This window comes from Balaenoptera borealis, assembly GCF_965194805.1.
Source record: "Balaenoptera borealis genome assembly, chromosome: 7".
In the NCBI taxonomy this organism is placed as follows: domain Eukaryota; kingdom Metazoa; phylum Chordata; class Mammalia; order Artiodactyla; family Balaenopteridae; genus Balaenoptera; species Balaenoptera borealis.
The window spans coordinates 86,634,813-86,654,440 of record NC_138864.1 but is presented as its reverse complement, the minus strand read 5'-3'; the positions used below and the strand labels follow the sequence as shown (position 1 = coordinate 86,654,440).

Genomic DNA, 19,628 nt, shown 5'->3' with positions numbered 1-19,628 from the left:
CAATGCTAGGCTTCGTATTGTGTAAGGATGACTTATTCGACTACAGATGCCTTTGTCTATTGCTGTATCATATACATATGTGTTTGCACAGTAACTTTTACTCTCTACATGAGTAAAATCCATGCAAAGTAAATTACAGTAGTGACAGGCAAAAAAAAAATGAATAAGTTGTTAATTGAAAAAAAAATTGCTCTTCCAAAAGATATTTTAAATAGGCATCTTATGAGATGAAAATGCCATGGAAGTGTTTGAGGGTTTGGGGTTAGTCCTTTCTGCAGCTGGGATGAGTTTCCCAGTTCTCTGCATGGGAAATCGGTAGAAATAACTGGCAGTCAGAAGGCCAAAGCTGAAGCACACGTCTCATGTGGGATGTGAGCAGCAGCTGCATTCCTTCCACTGTATGAAGAGCCTTCCAATTTTCCCTTCTCACCAGTGAATATTTTACCAACCTGTTTTTCACCTTTCAAGTGTGTGACCTGGCTCCAGACTACTAATTATTTTTTTTTTTTTTTTTTTGGTGTGGGGATTGTTGTTCTTTTATTTTGTGGTTGTTTTTCTTTGCTTTTTTTTTTTGGTTGTTATTGTTGCTTTTGCTGCAGTCCACTTTTAAGAGAGAGGGGAGATGCAAAATCTGTAGACATACCATAGTGATGCTTAAAAATGGATAATTTTTCTGTTTAGAGTTTACACCAAAGGAAAAAAAGAAAAAATATATATATATATATACTCTAGGTTCATCAAGTGTAGAGCTCTACCAAAAGTAAAATAAAAAGTCACACTCCCACATGTTAATGCTTTCAGGTGGATCTGACGTAACTCTTTCAGGTGGAGTTGATGAAGTGAACAGGTGGCAGAAAGGAAATATTTTAAGTGATTCGCTAAGTGCCAAGAGTTGGGGTGGGGGTGTGTGACAGGGGTGAGCAGAGCTTTCTCAAGCTACTGAGCCTTGTTCTGTGTCTTCTGTACTACTCCAGTTGTTATTAGGAATGTAGCTATAGCCTAATTCCACCCAAGCTACACAGCCACCTGTGCTCCGCTGGCAGACAATTCCATCATGAAGCGCTGAGTCTATAAACCACAGGGCCACAGAGCCATTCTTCCCCATCTCCCGTCTTCCAGCTGCAGGCTTGATTTAAGCTGCTATTTTGAAGAAAGTACCCTTTGATCACATAAGCTTATGAAAAAAAATTATGGAGGAAGAACAAACACTCAAAGGATATACTGTGATATTTTAGATAGGCAATCAATAGGTAATAAAAAGAAAATATCCCTAAGGGGTAGTACAAACTGAGATTGGTAGACCAGAGTGGAAGAGACTATTGTCTGGAAATGGAATTGTTCCATTCAAAGGATAATCGCGAAGCAAGTTTAGTGCCCAAAGAAATACAGTTCCTCCCTAGCAAGCAGAAAGCTTGTGCGCTCCGTGTGATACAGGAAGTTGTTCAGCTGGGTATTAAGGGCACATAAGTTACTTGCATCATGGGAAGAGAGACAGAAAAAGAAAAGAAATTGTAAACCTGAGTTCAAGGCCTAGAAGAGTTAAATTCACTAACCTAATTATGGTATTTATGATATATTATTATTTTCTTAGCAGCCTTATCCTTTTGGTCATTTTTGCCATGTGAAATCCTTACAAAGAGTACACTTAGGACTTCCCTGGTGGTCCAGTGGCTAAGACTCTGCACTCCCAATGCAGGGGACATGGGTTCAACCCCTGGTCAGGGAACTAGATCCCACATGCCGCAACTAAGAATTCGCATGCTACAACTAAAAATCCCGCGTGCCACCACTAAGACCTGGAGCAACCAAATAAATAAATAAATAAATAAATATTTTTTTAAAAAAGAAAGAAAGAAACAAACAAAAAAAGAGTACACTTATTCCATAAGGTATTGTCAGCTGTGACAGGAACAGTATTGAAACCCCTCAACTGTTAGTAATAGCTGAATATCCAGAACCCCTTTGAGAACTGGGTTGTAGATGACTAATAATTTCCATATCAGTAGAATCCACTGTGTTCACCTGGCTTGCAAACAGATAAGCAAGGTGCTTCTAATTATAACTGTGTGTAATAATGGGTCATTTTGTGTACATTTTACATGAAGCCACAAACCGTTGCTTCCTTCAGAGGGATGAGGTGAGGCCTACATGTGCAGAGCGGCATGTCATTTTAATGCAACAACAGGTGTCTGAATTTTCTGGGGTGGATTAATCCCTCTAAAGTTGAATGAACAGAGCTCTTCACATCTACCACTTTCAAAGTGAACAATGGGAATCTTCCCTTCTTTATAGAATGTCCCAATACGTTAATATTTAACATTTCTCAAATAAAAGCTCCCTGGGCTTCTCCTTGGCTTCCTGCCTTTGTTTAGCTAAGCTGGCATTCCATCGGCTCAAATCAATTTACCAAATATATTTTGGCTTGAACAGAAACAATTAACAGGGTTCTGAAAGTGCCGTGGAGAACAGTCTCTGCAGTCCCTCAGAAGTGCCTGCTCTATCAAATGTTTCCCTTTCAATCCATATTAGCTAAAGAAACTGGAACCCAATTGATGTTTTTACATTGTTAAATTCTAATCAGTGCAAAAAGTAAGCAATATGCTGATTTCCTCAAGTATCATGCTTAAAGAAATAGCATGTGCCAGGAGGACATGCAGTTCCAAATCCAACTGACAAACAATATGCATTAACCAAAGGCAGCATGGAAGGAACCATACATGATATCATATAAACTGTGTAAACGAACTGAATTCATTCTTTGGGGCTGAGAATGAAGGATTGATTTCTGCTTCTAAGATGTCTCTCTAAGGCAGCACCTCACAGACAAAAATTTGAGCCTCAGTGAACGCCTAGGAGTAACCTACTAGCAACTATGAACAGTTTGGCCTAGGGGGAATGTATCTGCCCCTGGAGGGGAAACACAGAGTCCAGGGGGCCTCAGGCAACACGTGATGCTGAGAAAAGGCCTCAGTGGCCAGCTGCCTGTGCCCACGCCTGGGGGAAGTGCTTTCAGAGCAAGCATCCTAAGTGTCCTCCAGCAGGAGCCAGTGGTTCTACCCATCAACTCAACGAGCATCCTGCCCCGGGTCAAGGATGGACAGGACTGCTGGTCACACCGTCCACCATCCGCACTCCCATCTTCACACCCACACTTTCGCAGTTTGCTTTTGAGGAGTCCCTCCTTCTTGGACAGATGCTAACAAGGAAACACTCTTTCTCACAGATGTGAAACTGCACATTACTGGCTGAGCTGGGAAAGACACAACTCCAAGCTAGACATCAATGGCCTAAAGTAGCAACAAAACATGAGAAAGAACCACCGCTATGTCTGGAATGAGGATGGAAAGGCACTGGATGTCGACAGATTGCAAGATTGGTGTAACTGGTGTCAGACTGCAAGGCTCCTCGGTGTGCAAATTTCTCCAGCTGTTTTGTGGCATCTCGGGCGTGAGGCCACACCTGCGGCTGGAATACTGCTCTGCCTCCGGTTTTCCTCGGAGGAGGAGGAGCAGCTGCAGCTCCTGAGCACGAGTTGGTGAGACAGAGGGAAGAGCCAGAGGTACACAGAAGGCCCGTGCTTCTAGAAGCCCACCTGCTTTGGTCGTCACTTTCAAGAGGTAGCCGTCCAGGTCGATGTGAAACTGCGGCGCGTGGCAGGGCAGTGCGATGCGCGAGCCGTTCCAGCGCACGGTCAGGTGCTGCTGGAGGCTGACGGTGCTGGCGCCCAGCACCAGGTCCACCGACTTGGTCCAGGAGAAGGAGCGGGTCCTGCGCGCATCGTTCTTCACCAGCACCTGAAAGGGCGAGGCAGGGGAGGAGCAGTCTTTTGTCAAAACGTACTGACACGTCCCCTGAAAGTTAAATGTCCGTCCGTCAAAAGTGTTGTAGTGGGGATCTCCGAATACCGTGCAAACGCCAGGCTCTGCGGATGAGTGAGAGACAAAAGCAGGTCATAAACCGAGTGAAGGATTCAAAGAGAAATCAGGAGTCCCTGCAATAAACCTGATAGGGGCACCTGCCAGGTAAAGGGAAGGCCTTAGCAGAGGTGCACTAAGGAAAATCGACTTAAAAGAAAATAAATAAAAAGTTTGGTTGTTCTAAAAGTTTGTACCAAACCTCACAGGACAGGTAATACTTCTGGTGCTTTTATACTTAAAAGTTATTTATAACACTTCTGAATTCTTAAAGCATCTCTATTTTAGAGACTTGATATGCTTCTATGGTCTTAATGTCAAAGACAGAGAAATGAAACTAGGATAATTTTATAAACAGAACTGGCCTAATTTCATACCCATATAAACAAGAACAAAAATATAAATAAAAGGCAGCAACATAAATGACAATACACCAAAGCATTAGTATTGTTTCCATTTAACTGATTCAAAAAATTTGGAAACATGGTATTCTCAGTGTTATTCACGGTCTTAGAAAAGTATTATATTCAACACTCATGTATTTCTAAGGACAGATAAATAGAACTGCCAAACAGATACATGTTTAATATTGTTAAGAACCAAGACACTGATAAAGTTGATAGTCTCCGTGTATTTTCTAGAAATACAAGGCTCCTATATTTTCATCTGTGTATCAAAATCTAAAGTTGGATAAAGAATCAATTGTAAAACCCATCATTTAATAAGTTAAAGAAATTCCAATGAATTTATCACTTCAAAATACCACTAATTCAAATACTTATGAGACCCAAGTAAAGTTTTACACTTTAGGGCATTTCCAAGGTTTATACAGAAAACTAAATATCATTTCTTTTTTTAAAACAAAATTTGGCATTAATTTGTTTTCTATATAAAGATATTTTATCTGTTTTTAAGAAGGCATAAACAACCAGGAAATGAGAAATTCATTTAGAGAAATTAGCCCACATGATGAAAGAACTAAAATAAAAAGATTGATTTCCAGAACAGGTCAAGAGTATGAAACTATTCTATACAAATAATTGCTCTGAATACGTAACAGAAGAATTAAGCATCAATACAGAGTAAGGATGTGCCAACTGATCTAACAGGACCAACTGGATCCAAGGCAAACATTTGCTTTTAATTTCTAAAGCGTTCGGAGAGTAATGTTGTTTTATGATACATTATGTCATTTCATATGTCAGTTTCACATGACTCCATATAAATCATATGTATTGGGAATTTCGTAAATTAATTACTTGTTCTAAGTTAGCTTTCCTTGTCAACATTTAATAGAGACTCACAGAACAGATTGTTTCTGGTATGTAGGAGAGTTTCAATGAACAAATACTTCAAGGAATATAAAAAAGGCACTACTTGGGGGAGGAGGGTGGAAGAAAAGGGTGGGAGAGAAAGCTTTGAAAGTTCACCAGCAACATTTTAATTCACCCGCCATTTCGATTCCTTTCTTATCCTTTTTTATGGTGTTCTTTCCTCGTGACTCCAGTTTTACTCAGTTTGTTGCTCCACACTGTACCCCACCCTCACCTTCTTAATCCTATATCCCCCCAACTAGCGTTCTCACCTATCTAATCACCCCATACTGCATTTTCCAGTCCTTTCTCCATGTGATTACTTCAAAATTGTCCTATCACACATTGCTCTCACATTCTGACAAATGGACTCCTTCCCTGGGATGAAGATGGTGCTTTTTGGTTGACAGGGAGCAAGGCAGTTCTTTGGGACACCTCAAGTGGCATCAGGAGAATTATAGTTCAAAGTTAATGCTACCATGTGCCCCCAAAGAACTAAATGTTAACCTGACCACCAGATGCACCAAATTCAAGAAAAGGGCTTTTTCAGAGTTTTTAATGCCACATACTTGTCAAGAAAACTCAGAACCAATCAATGCTTTTGAACTCTTGAGCTTGAAATAGATGGACCTCAGCTGGCAAAGGCCAAGGCACAAGTGAAGGAGCTGAAATTATATTCCTGAGAAATCCTCTCCCAGCTGTGAGCAGGCACAGGGCACGCCTACACCTTCTGTCCAGAGTCTGTAGGGAACAACATACAGCTTCTCCAGGTGTTCTGACCCCAACTGCATCAAAATGATAACTCACACAAACAGCAACAGCTAACGTTTACCAAGAATTCACTACATACCCTAGCACTATTCTTCATGCCTACTGATCATGGACACATTGTAAGAAAATAGATATTTAGATTGTCTCCTAACATTAAACAAATAGCTAAGCACTTGGTAGTAAATCCATAAAATGAACTATTATCTAGTCATTGAAAAAGTCTGTAAATAATGTTCATGATTGAAGAAATACTTATGCCACATTAAGTGAAAAACAGGAAACAAAATTCTATCTATAGGATAATCTTGACTGTGTTAAAATAAATATCCAAACCACACATACCCCAAAATTGTGAACTGAGATTGTTTCTTGGTGGTAGAACCATGAGTGATAATTTTTTCCTTTCTGCCTTATGTTTCTGTCTTCATTTTTGTTGTCCCTATGTTTTGTTTTTAAGAGTCAAATGTGGGTACATGTAGATAAGGTCAGTTATGTGACAAACCAAATCCTCAAAGAAGCAACAGAAAATATACTGCCTATAGAATGGCCCTGGGGCCCTAGGGAAATCTGAGCTTACTCATAGCTGGGCAGGAAGCTGTGAGGGACATCCAGGGAGACCAGGCAAGGGAAATCATGTGTGAGCAGGGCTGTCAGGAAAGATATTTTTCAAGAGGCCATAACTTGTGGAAGAGAAGGGTCTGGAGATCAGGATGATTTTTCTGTATAAGGGCAATATAGAAGAAGCCAACAAAATTTCATGATGAGGAAGATACCTGAGAATTATGGGTTGCATTTGGGACATTTGTATCACAAACTAATATAATTTTGAAACCTTGGCCCTTTTTCTTGGCACCTCAAGGTCCCCACACCAGATCCTCAAGGGCTCCATGCAGGAGCAGCGAACACATGCACAGAGAATGACGGAAAGTGAGAATATCAGGGTTAAAAAATCTGCCTCGCTGAAAAGGGAAAAAAACTATAGAAACACTTAGGGGGCAAAAATGAACACTGTATCCTCATATAATTTTTGTTCAGCAGACCCAGTGAAATGGGTCACGGTCCAAGATGTTCTGATGTCCAGTCACACTCTTCTGGAAAGCCTGGAGTGGTAGTTAGAGCTCAATAAACAGACCCTCCCATAACTATCCTTGCCTGAATATGTTTAAGTCAGAGGATGGAGAGAAAAAGCCAGTTTACAAGCAGTGGTATGTGTTTTCATAGTCTTTTAAGTCAAATTATCAGACGTCATTTTTGTTTTGGTTTGTTTTCAATAATATGTATACAATGTCTAGGCACTGGAAAAAAAAAAGAGTAGAATATTAAGAATGTTTTTTCCTCTTAGGTAATGAAATTATGTGTGACATTTATTTTCCTCTTTCTTGTTTATGTGTATATACATTATTATTTACATTTACATTTTATTATTTATAATCACTATGTATACCCTTGGAATAAGGACATTTGTTTTAAAAAATTAAAAATACTGGATTAAAACATATCTCTTTGATGTTACCTACTTTAATAAGACAGCTATGAGAATTAAGAGAGTCAGGCTGCTTCTGAAAACAAAATTCCAATGTTTTTCTCTTAACCTCATCAGGTACATTTATTTCTCCCGTAGGTATATTTATTCTAATAAGATGCCTTCCTTCTGAGGACAGTGATTATTCTTAAAACATCCGTCAGCGAAAATTAAGGGAAAATTATACAACCTCATGTCATAAAAAATAAGAGAAATTGAGAAGACTCTAACCCCCTTCCCCCAAAACACAACAAAACAAAAACAGAAAAGCATAAGAATAAAAAAAGTATCATTCACGGTTCCGTCAACAAGAAATAATCACTGTTTACCATTTTGGGGTGGGTGTGTGTGTGTCTGTGTCTGTGTTTGTGTACAAACACATAGCTAACATAGCTAAGATTATCCTGTACATGAAATTTTATTTCCTCTTCACTTAACGTAAGATTTCCCCAGTTACTAAAGTCACTTTGAAAACATAGAAAATGACTTTCATCCTCAGTCCATTATTCTCTGCAAAGAGAATACCACACCACCACACAGATCAGTACCTTTCCAGAGTAGTGTTCTAACCATGAGGAAGGTCTATCAAATGCAAAACATGGCTTTAAACTTTCCTCAACATAAACTGCAGTAAAACGGGCCCTGTGGGACTCGGGCGCCACTGGGTCATGCAGAGGCTCCCAGGAATCCCAGGTGGGTAAGAGCCGTGATAATGCCAAGTTTGGGTCAAGAACCAGGAAAGGCTGGGGTTAGAAACGCTGCCCTGAACACAAGCCCTTATGCTGTTTGTCTAGGCTCCTCTTGACATGATGTAAGCCTCCAATATAAACAGGCTGTGTGTGACCCAGCAGGAACTGAACTTCCCCACACAAGAGGCTCTGGCCTCTCTCAAGAGGTGTCCCTGACAGCTGCTGCCCCCAGGGGACCTCAAAGCCAACAGAAGCTCCACCAAGGGGCACCTGGATTCCTTCCAGATTTTACATCCTTGGCTTCTTAAATCAAAACTTAATCTGACTTTACTGTGTGAATGTGGGGTTAGGTCATAGCGGGTTTCTTTCCACCCACCCTTAATCCATGAGACAGACTTACAAATCCACAAATAAAAAGCTGATTTTTTTAAAAAGTTGAGTAGGCACCTGAAACTAACATTAAAAAAAAAAAAAAGGTTTGGTAGGGATACTGTTAAGACTGTAAATTTCTTTTCACATCATTTCCATAACCTCATATCCTCACCAACTTCAAACAGAAGAGAACAGAGAGCATCCTTACCTTCGAGATCTAATTTGAACTAAATTTAAACCTAAAGCCGAGGCTGACATCCTATTACGGCCTCCCCAGCTGAGCTCAGGGCTTCCCCACCTCTCATCTTGGTTGGTGCAGTGGCCTGTGCCTGCCCCACACCTCAGTTCACAGCACTGGACTTCATCAGCTCCTGGCTCACGTGCCAACCTTCCCCACGCCTCAGCCAAAGTCACTTCTCTTTCCTGTAAGTCCCCAAAGCACAACTGACCACACAGCTCATCTTTTCTGGGACTTTTCTTAAATTCAAATACTCTATCTTATAGTCACACTATGTTTTTCAATTTGAAGGTTAAAAGGTTAAAGGTTAAAAATATGGTCATCAAACCCACAGAACGCTTACGATAAATCACTTTCCACCCAACTACCGCTTTTAGTTGTAATGTATCTTTAACTCCTAAAACAGGCCTTCAACTCCTTACACGTAAATTTTGTGTATACTTCTCAGTGCGTGGCACACTGGCTTGTATATTGGAGGATCTACATTCATTATATGATAAATGGATCCATCTGTGCATTACTCATAGCAATGCCTGGTATAATACATATTAGGTATCAAATATTTGTTAAACGAACGGGTTAATTAATTAAAGAATACATTTCAGTGGAAAAAAATAAACTGCCCACACTGAACTCACTAAAATAGTTAAGTGTAATAAATGGTGTACAGCAGGTAATTCAACAGAATTTTGCTTAATCAAGTAATTAATTGACTAATTAACTAATGCTCTCAGGACAAGGAATTAAGGCTGCAGATGAAATTAAGGTTGCTAACCAGCTGACCCTGAGATGGGGAGATTATCCTGGGTATTTATCTCCAGGCAGGATAAATGTTATCACAAGTGTCCTTATAAATGAAGGAAGAAGGCAGGAAAGTGAGTGTCACACAGTGACGCAGCATGAGAAGGACTCAACTTGCCATTGCTGGCTTTGAAGATGAAAGAAGGCTTCAAATCAAGAAAAATGGGCAGCCTCTAGAAGCTGGACAAGGCATGAAAACAGATTCTCCCCTAGAACCTTGAGAAGGAATGCAGTCCTGCCAATACTTTGATTTTGACCCATTCAGATCCATTTCAGACTTCTGACCTCCAGAACTTGTTAAGATAATAAATGTGTATTGTTTTTAAGACACTAAGTTTTTAATAATTTGTTACAGCAGCAATAGGAAACTAATAAATCGAGCAAAAGTCAAGGCAACTTGGTCTGGAGTGACTAGGTTACACCAGGTACCATGCCAGATGCTTTCCATACTTTCATTCTCTCCTTTAATCCTCACTACTTCTCTACACATGGTATATACTATTACCCTAATTTCTTAGCAGTGAGTCTGGAGAGGTTTCCTTGTTGCCCATGGTCACCCAGCCAATAGCAGTAAAGACAGAGTCCAACCCAATCTCTGTGGCTTTGAAGCCAGTGCCTCCCACACCATGACTTGATGTTTCCATTTACACCCTATACCACAGCATCCTACGCAGTCATTGTTGTTAACAAACTGGGATTAGAGAGCTTTTGGGGAATCTGAAGAAATGTATAGACACTCTTCCTTCCAAGTGCACATGAGTATATCCACTCAAATGTAGAGGCTCACAGACACCTTTTCCTAAGACTGATCAATGACCTCCTAAGAGTTCATGAACTTCAGTTTAACGACACCTATCTAGAAGTTAATTAAAAACTATATTACACAGTTCTCTCATTTGATGTGTTTACATTTCATCTCCCCAACCACATTACAAGTTCCTAAACTCAGGGTCTGTATCAGCTTTTTATCCATGTCCTCCAGGGCACCTTCCAGAATGCTGGAAATTCATTGGGTGTTAATACAAACTTGTTATAGAGGATGCATTTTTGCCACTCTATCATCCAAGCTCTGACCTTAAAATGTCTGCTCTCTTTAACCTAGAAATTGCTATCTATCAGTAAAGAGAACTTCTTACCTGAGTGAAAAGATGGGTTTCACATCTCTAAATTAACCTATCTTCCAGCTTTAAAGCCACCTTAGAGCTTTGTGAACATTAAGTAAGCTGCTTAGAAGACAGTCCTGGGTTTGAATCCCAGTCTTGCTACCCAATGACTACAAAATCATGCGCACACTACCTACAATAACCTCAGTCTGTTCACCTGTAACATGGGTTGAAGAACAACTACTTTGCAGGGTGGTTATAAAGACAAAGATAGCATTGCAAAAGTGCCGAAAGCATAATAGATGCTTAGAGAGTAGTCATTATTAGTTGTATTATTATAAATGCTATGCAAATCTAGCAAGTAGATACCCACTGCGGGCTGAAAGAGGGCTGGATAAGACTGTAACATACTTATAAAATGTAAATGTGTTGAAAAGACAATGTGAGTTTAGCTCGTCTATAAAAGACATACAAATGTAGATTTGGGGGTAGAATGGAGTAAGCCGCTAGACCAAAAGAAGAATGTTAACAAAGTCGTGGACATGGGAAAGAAGGCAGCTTGCACAAGAATAGCAGGAGACTGATCTGCCCAGAGTGGGTAGTTGCTTCAGGAGATGTAAGACATCCAAGCCGTCTAAATAAATTGGCTTGAGATTTATTGCCAGCCTGAGAAGTTTAAATGTATTCCAGATAACCAGCGTTTCTTAACATGTTTCCTATGAAACATCAATCCTGCCTGTTACTCTGCCAAAATAAGTAGAAATAAAAAAACCTCTGCAGCCCAAATTAGCTTGGGAGGGACTCTACACTCCATCATCCTCCTGCAAGTCTACCCTGCACATTGGCATAGAAAGGGCTCTGCAAATTCTGCAGTGAGGAAACAAATTTCAGTTTACTTGACCCAGCATTTCCCTAATGTGGTTAATAATAGAACCTTGTTTTGAAAATATTACTCATTACTAGCCCTCAGCACTAGAGTTTTATAAAACAAACTTTGGGAAATTCTGAGAGAGACCAGTGAAGGAAGCCGGTATTGGTTTCGTGAAAGCCAAGTTTGGGTTCCGACAGTGGTATGCAGAAGGGGCTGACGGAGAAAAGACAGAGTTTAGCTGCAGGCAATAGGATGAGGCTCTGGCTGCCGTGGGAATGGGAAAGAAACTATTTATTAGAAAGAAAACGCAAAGAGACAATCAACCAGACCTGACGACTGATTATCAACAAGGGAGAGAAATGCCCAAAGTATGAGAAATAACATTGACTCAAAACCTGTGCAGCTGGGATAAAGGGGGTGCCAAAATTCAGTCAACAGATAGGGGTTGGAAACAGCCATTAATCTCTCCATCCAACTCCCAACCCAGATAATTTACAGAGTCAAAGGTAGCAACTGTTAATCAACTTCAAATACAGTCCTTTGTGAAAGAAGAATGTACTCTCCAAAAAAATTAGAAGCTGAGACCTACCATGTTCGTATCTTGTCAAGAAGTCCTATGTTAAGGACCTGGAAGTTTGGCCAAATGTGAAACCAAAATGAGAGAGTAACTGCAGATGCAGGCAGGGCTGTGAGCTCACAGGATGAAAAGGTGTAAAGTAAAAGCAGAACAGATGTGTGTACTAAGGAGAGATATGAAAGGGCAGAGCAGAGGAGAGGAGCAATGGTTGGGGGTGGAGAGCATTAACCAAGAAGGGGACTGCAATAAGGAAAAGGATGATACTACTCATAAATATGAATTTCACATCAAAGGGAACCACCGAGTGCAGCTAATGAGTCATATCTCCAAACTCCCACGGAAGGTTAGAATTCAAGTATTGTAATCCGAAAAGCTGAAGAGGTTAAGTGACCTCAAAAACATAGATAAGGTTTTAAAAGGTGAGCAAATACAACTGCTTTCAAAGAGAAGCCCTTAATCATGTACAGAAGAAAGAAATTGGCAAACTTCATATATATTTGGCGGTAAACCTCTGAAATGAATAAAAATGTAGTCAACAAAGAACATATAATAGTGCTTAAAGTTTGGGCTTTGGAGTCACATGGACCAGGCTATTGGCTGACCTCAACTTATTTAATTTCTCAGACCCTCAGATCTCTCATTTGTAAAATGGGTATAACAATAGCTTCCACTGCATGGATCATTGTGAGGATTAAGTGACAGAACGCATGGAGAGCATTTATCACAATGCCTGACACAGGTTTACATTCAATAAATCGTGGCTGGTAATAGGAGCAATTGTAGTGGCAGCAGAGTAGCAATTTTTTGTTGTTCTTATTTTATTCAGAGGAGATGTGACCTCCAGAGAGGTATAAATCTGCCTCAGCTTTGCATACAGTAATGTGTAATTTATTACACAGTTTTTCCCACAAAGTATACTTCTCAGAGTTTGGGATTTGTATTCTTTGTTTTGTCACTTAGGGGTATTTTAGGTGCACCACTGCTAAGAGGTTTTGGTCACAAGTTTCTTTAAAAACTGGGTATTTGCATCTTCCTTGAGATTCAAGATGACAGCCTTGGCTAAATGTGTCAGATGTCTAATAATGAATTTATACATATCTTTATGTATAAAATATATTCTTTCAAAATTAGGCAAGAGAGTAACTTTTAACTGAATGATTTAATAATGGTATATCTATATTAAGAATACTTTCCCAAGCAAACATCCAGGGAGGCCATATGATATTACAGAATGAATACTGGAGAAGGAGGTAAAAAAATGCAGGTTTTCATCGTAGCTCTTCAAGTTAATACTACTGTGAGCCTCAGTTTCCTCACCTAAGAAGTAGGAAGGTTGACCTCATAGTTAAGGTCCATTCATTTATACAATTCCATGGTGCTAAAATGATGATGAGCTTGACTGGCAGAGCAATTCTGCTCTTTCTTACTCCCGATGGAATTTATACACAGTGATTTCAAACTTAAAACTATATGTATTTTATCATTGTAAGTAACAAATTTGGGGAGATCTTCACTTACTGATGGAAATACCTCCACCTTGAGTTGCCAGAAGGAAAAAAAATACCTGGAAAAATGAGCGGACATGGAAAAACCATGCCAGTTTGATTTGTCAGTGAGCACAGAGCACACCAACTGTTCTGGACCTGAGCAGAAAGGTGGAGGTGTCGCCAGGTAGATGAAAGCATGGGCACTTGAGTCTACCTTTCTCCCTGGGTGGCGTGGAGGGAAACACTCTCAAATTGGAAACTCTTCCTAAAATCCTTCTCCAATCTCTAATCCCCACCAGTTGTAAAGCCCTTCGGACCTTCTCTTCCCTTCCTAACTGCACCTGGTGGTCAAACTGAACAAAATGACTAAGAAGTCAATGGTAGAAACTCCAGCCCAGGCCCTGGGGCCAGACTTCATTGGAGGAATTTGGGCTCCACTACCTACCTTGGGCATCGTTCTTAACCTCTAAGCCTCAGTTCCCTCAGCTGTAAAATGGAGCTAGTAACATTACTTGACCATAAAATGGATGTGAGGATCAAATAAGATCAAATAAGATAGTCCTGGACAGTGTTCGGGCTGTTTATTAATATAAATAAATATTAGCTGCTGCTGCTATTACAATTACTGCCATTATTGTTCCATGATGATGATTGTTAACTAAACAGTCAGAACTTACGAAGTTACTAACACCCCGTAGAAACTGACAATAGGTGGTGGATAATAACCCCTAATAACCTCAGGCTCCTCCAACTTTGCATCAATTTACAGCCAGAACATTGAAGGTAACAGTATCCCTTAGAACAGAGCAGCATATAAAATGGAAAACAAACCGATTTCCTCACACCCTTCCAATGTCGCTTCTGCCTGCGTGGGGTTTCCCAGCCGCCACGGGCGGTACAGTTGGGTTTTATTTGCCACCCGTCTGCTGGTTGGGCCTTGGGAGCTGTGACAAACCCACCTCCAGATGCTGGAGGCCAACTTCAGTGGCCACTTAGCTTAACACCTCCTCCTCCTCGGCAGGGCTAAAGTCAACACCACAAATTCTTATTCTACAAGCATCTTGAGCTCCGGTTTCAAATTTCCTTGCTTTCCTGAGTTAAAGACAGACTCTTGGCGTTAAGGGACCTGGAGTTGCTTACAGCCTCGGAGGCTCAAACACAGAATTACTAATTTGCAGAACCTCTGTCAGTGGAGATTTCTCATAAAATGGGCCCTGAGGTCACTGCTTCATTAAGTTGTTGCATTCCCCTTCCTACAACCACTCTTTAATTGGAGATCGCTGTAGGGATGCTCAGGGACTTAAAAAAGACGTGCTAAGACCAGGCAGGGCAATTCCACCGTGCCCGTGGTAGGTGCACGCAGCAGGCAGGGCCCCTTTCGGACAGCAGGCACCCCAGTGCTGCGCACAGCTGGAAATCTAACCCTTGGGGGTTTTAAAAAGTCACCTGGCAACTGTGAGCCTCCTCGTATCCTGAGTTGCTGAAATCTGATATTTCCTGTTACTTGTGGGACATGTAGTTGAGGTTATTTCAATTAAATGCACATTTGTGCTCAGAATACCCTACCCTCCTCTGTGTTATGCAGTCGTGAACTTTGTTTTGGGGTTGGGATTCTGATGGTGAGGACTGATGTAGCTACAGGCACAGCTTAATGAATCTGTAAGACTGGAGATGGGCATCCATGTCTGGACTGCCTTTGGTTGCCTCTGGTCTTGTAGATGGTTAAGAGACTAAATTCTTTCTTAAAGTCAGTCTCTCTTTCCCTCCCTCTCTCTCTCTCCACACACACACATACACACACCCCAACACACACACACACCTCCCTCTTTTATCAGGGAAAACTTTGCCACTAAGTACTATTTCCATGTCTGAAAACAGACATTCAGCCAGCAAAGAATTTATCTGATTCAGGTCTCTGTTGGGTGGCTAGGTCAAGATTCCACCTACTGTTTGCCAACACACAGTAAGATAACATTTCACACAAACCAAGTGCTATACATACAACAGACAGTGGCCTTCTTGGCCCCCAACTCATGATCCCATCACGCTCAGCTCAGGGAAAGCAGGACTCGCTTTAGGCTATAGCTCATACTTGGGCAGGAAACAGCATTTGCACCAAAGCTTTATAAAGTTTGTTTAGCTCACTTCAAATATTTTACTTTAAATAAATCATCTAAACAAAATTTAATTCTTTTCAGTTGGAAAGAGAGAATGTCCCATGTTATTAAAAGACAGTAATCCTTTTCATACTTCCTTCAGGTCTGATTTTAAAAGGACTCTTTTTTTTGATAGAATCATCATTGGCCTTTCAGACCAACCCAAAGACCACTGTACTATAAGGAATATAACAATGTTGTGCCTCAATTATTGCTTATTACCTACAAAATTATAAATTACTGTTATCACTGACTTGCAAAGAGAAGACTAAAAATGTTCTACACGTTTACTTCGAGTTTTCTCTTCACTATTCCTTTCAGAGGTCTGAGAGAGCCCCAAACACTACCAAGACAGATTAAGCCAGTCAATAAAGCAGGAATTCTGTGGGATTTTAGAAACAGACAATGCAATGTCACTGTTGGAAACAATGCAACACTCATTTCACTGCAGATAACCAAAGTAAGTTTTAGATTTGAAGCTATGCAATCAGTCCATTTTATCTGTGTATGTACGTATATATATCTAAGTATTTATTCCTGTCTCCTTCCAAAAGAGGATTGGAAGTAGTTTACACACATACATGCTAAATAATCCAAAACACATAAAGATAGTAGACATATAAGACGAAGTCAGGAGAAAGTTTATTACTCAAGAACCACGTGCTGTTAGAGATGGGGTACAAATTTATTTCTAGCTTCCTAGCAACTAAAGCAAAGATGGTTTAGTTGACTTGAATCGATCGAGATATAATATGCCTTTACAATTTTTTTCTAGGGCTAGGCAATGAAAATATAGAAATACATTCAATTAAATCCAGAGGCTTCTGCTCTGTTTTTTTTTTTTTTTTTTGCCACACCGTGCAGCATGTGGGATCTTAGTTCCCCAACCAGGGATCGAACCCGTGCCCCCTGCAGTGAAAGCAAGGAGTTTTAACCACTGGACCACCAGGGAAGTTCCCCCACCCTGTCACTTTTTACATCAGCAAAGGTCAGCCTCACTTTACTTTACCCTCCTGCTTCATCTAATCACTGTGTTAAGAGTCAAGTTACTGTTACTAGTACCACAGGTGATTACTTCTGGATTCACCTACACTGTTACCCCTGTTTGGAGAACCAATGCTTCTCACCCAAGGGTGATGTTGCTCCCCAGGGGACATCTGGAAATGTCGGGAGATATTGCTGGGAGGCCACTGGCATCTAGTGGGTAGTAGAGGCCAGAGATGCTGCTAAACATCACACAATGCACAGGACGGCCTCCACCACCAAGAGTTATCTGGCCAAACTACCAGCAATCCTGAGGCTGAAAATTCTGCAGTAACTAATGGGGTATATATGTGCATGTGTGATCTTGTTTGAATGAGACAGAAATTGGTCATTTTTCTGGTTTTAGAACACACTAGCCTTAGTTTGGACTTCACCCTTCGTTTGTCTGCTCTAGGAACCCATATACCAGAAGAACTTTCATAACTGACGTAGGAGGAAAAAACGAGCTCTAAGGTTTGTTCTGGATCTTGGGTATAATGACAAAGGAATTTCAAAATAGGAGGTCTTTTGGCCACAGCTAAAGGACATTGGAATAAGTCTACCTGAATGTGCTATGAAAATCTGGGCATTGCTTAAAAAAACTGGAAGTCATCCCATCTCATAACTCGATCTGAATAAATAAACCTCTACAAATAGAATGTGTTTTACAGCATTGATGGAAGAACTGCTGGAGAGCAAGAGAGAGTAAACAGATGGAAAGAACACCAAAGGAAACTGAGACATCACCATCTGATGATATCATCTTGATCTGGACCAAGAACCACATGCCTGGGCTCTTCCCACACTGACCTGCTGGACGTAGGCGCACAGAGTCAGTGATCTCCCTGGTGCCCCTCCGCTGGGTGGCTTCTCCCTGGCCAACTTGCCTCTCTCAGTGACAGAAGTCACAGGCTCATTCACATGTACAACATTTATATTTACAATACAATGTACAACACATGTACAATAAGTACTTAATATGACCAGTTACAAACTTGGTTTAGTTTTGTCATGCCCATCCTTCTATTCTTCTTTTCTTTCCTTTTTGTTTTCTAATAAGCCACCAGTATTCTATATCTGGAAAGTCTAGCCCATAGTGGATAAACTAATAATGAAATGTAGCTTTCCTCTCAACGATCTCAATAATCATCCTTCTTGATTCTTGCAACATAAAGTCAGGTAATTCAAGATTTAGGCTGTTTCTGTACAAGACTGGCCATATGTTTTTATTAAGCTGATAAGCAGTGTTCCTGCCTGACAGCAGTGAGATGGGCAGATGTAACCTATCTGTGTTCACGCAAATCGAAAGGGTCAGCTAGAAAATCTGAGGAGTTCATTAGAAGTCTGTCTCTGCTTCAACTAGGAGGTACTTTCTAGGGAAATGCAAACATCTTCATCGACATGGATACAGAGGAAAACTTCATCAATTTAGACTCGACTCTGCTCATCCAAAAAGGAATGACGCTGGAAGCGGCCTCCAAACCATCCCTAAACAAAATTTCCTCAGAGAGTCTCTGGGAAGATGATTAAATGTAATAGTTTATACACATGTTTTAAAATCAACTGGTGTGTTAATCATAGCTAATTCTTCTTTCTGCATAATTCCCAGGCTCTACTAAGTCATACTTGGTTGGCCTCCTTTGAGTTATTTTATGTACTTCCTTACCTTTAAAGAAAAATTCTTTTATTAAAGCTATAATTTAATTTTCATTAATTCAGCCAGCACTTTCATCCAGTGTACAGTGTATAATTGTCTAATATCTCTCAGTCTCAAAAAATAGTGAGATATAGATATGTATGTGTATATATATAGTAATATATGTATATATAGTAATATATGCAACGAACCTATGCATCCATTGTCTAAATGGGAACACTTGTTCCCATGTGAAAGCTGCTTTTCAACTGTCATCAAAGCCCACTTCTCTAAGCCTGAATGGCTCAAAAATACCATCTAATAGACTCCATGGCTTGGTTAATCCTGCTTATCATACTAATTTGACAGTGACATTATGAATACTCCTCCTTTAACGAAACACTTCAGAAAGCTATCTCGAAAGCATATGAATGTGAGGGGACTAAAACAGTGGTTTGCTAATAGATCTGGGCATGCCTACATGTGGGGATGACATTAAATCTGTTGCTATGCTCTCTGTGTGGTGGGTAGTACAGTCCCAGATGGCTTTCGGAATAAGCCATGTTAGAGAGAACCTTCAAGAGCTCAGTTAAAAATAACAGGATGGCCAAACCACTGCCCACCTAATGAACTCTTGTTTTCTCTCTACCAACAGCGACATGGGATGTGCCCAAGTGAAAGGGCAAAACGGTGGGGGTGAGGGAGGAAGAAGGGCAGCTGTTTGGCTTCATAATGATAGAAGGAGAATCTCTCCTAGATTATATATAATGTTTGGTTTTACTGGATATCATTATCTTAGCCGCTATGACTGCAAATGCTATTAGCAGTTAAAAGGCACATGAAGTTATCTGGTCCTTCCTAAAACCTCATCAGACCGTTTGTCTTCTAAATTTCTCAGAGCAACAAATTCCAACGGAAACATCTACATTTGTCTCGATTGTGCTTCTGTTCGAGGATTACCATTGACTTAAATTGTCTGTAGAAAGGTGAGATGATCCCATCCTAGACCTACAGAACTAAAATAGGCTGAAAACTTACACCACCGTTTTTCTTGTTGCACTATAAAATGCAAAATAAATATTAATAGCATATTTTTAACAAACTTACTTTCAGTGCAAATAGGACAGCATCCTTTCCTGTTGAGAATTTTACCCT

General features: G+C 40.4%; 1 protein-coding gene across 3 annotated transcripts in view; it reads right to left on the bottom strand.

Annotated features, from left to right (window-relative positions):
* The window catches only part of BMPER (BMP binding endothelial regulator), a 255,436-nt gene that overhangs the window by 82,367 nt on the left and 153,441 nt on the right, over positions 1-19,628 (bottom strand). For 2 of the 3 annotated variants that reach the window (XM_082399456.1, XM_082399458.1), the window contains 2 exons: positions 19,581-19,626; positions 3,593-3,922 (listed from right to left, as the gene is read on the bottom strand). In XM_082399456.1, coding sequence (XP_082255582.1) covers positions 3,593-3,922; positions 19,581-19,626 — 376 coding nt within the window. The remainder of the gene's footprint in view (positions 1-3,592; positions 3,923-19,580; positions 19,627-19,628) is intronic. The other variant, XM_082399457.1, reaches the window with a different exon arrangement.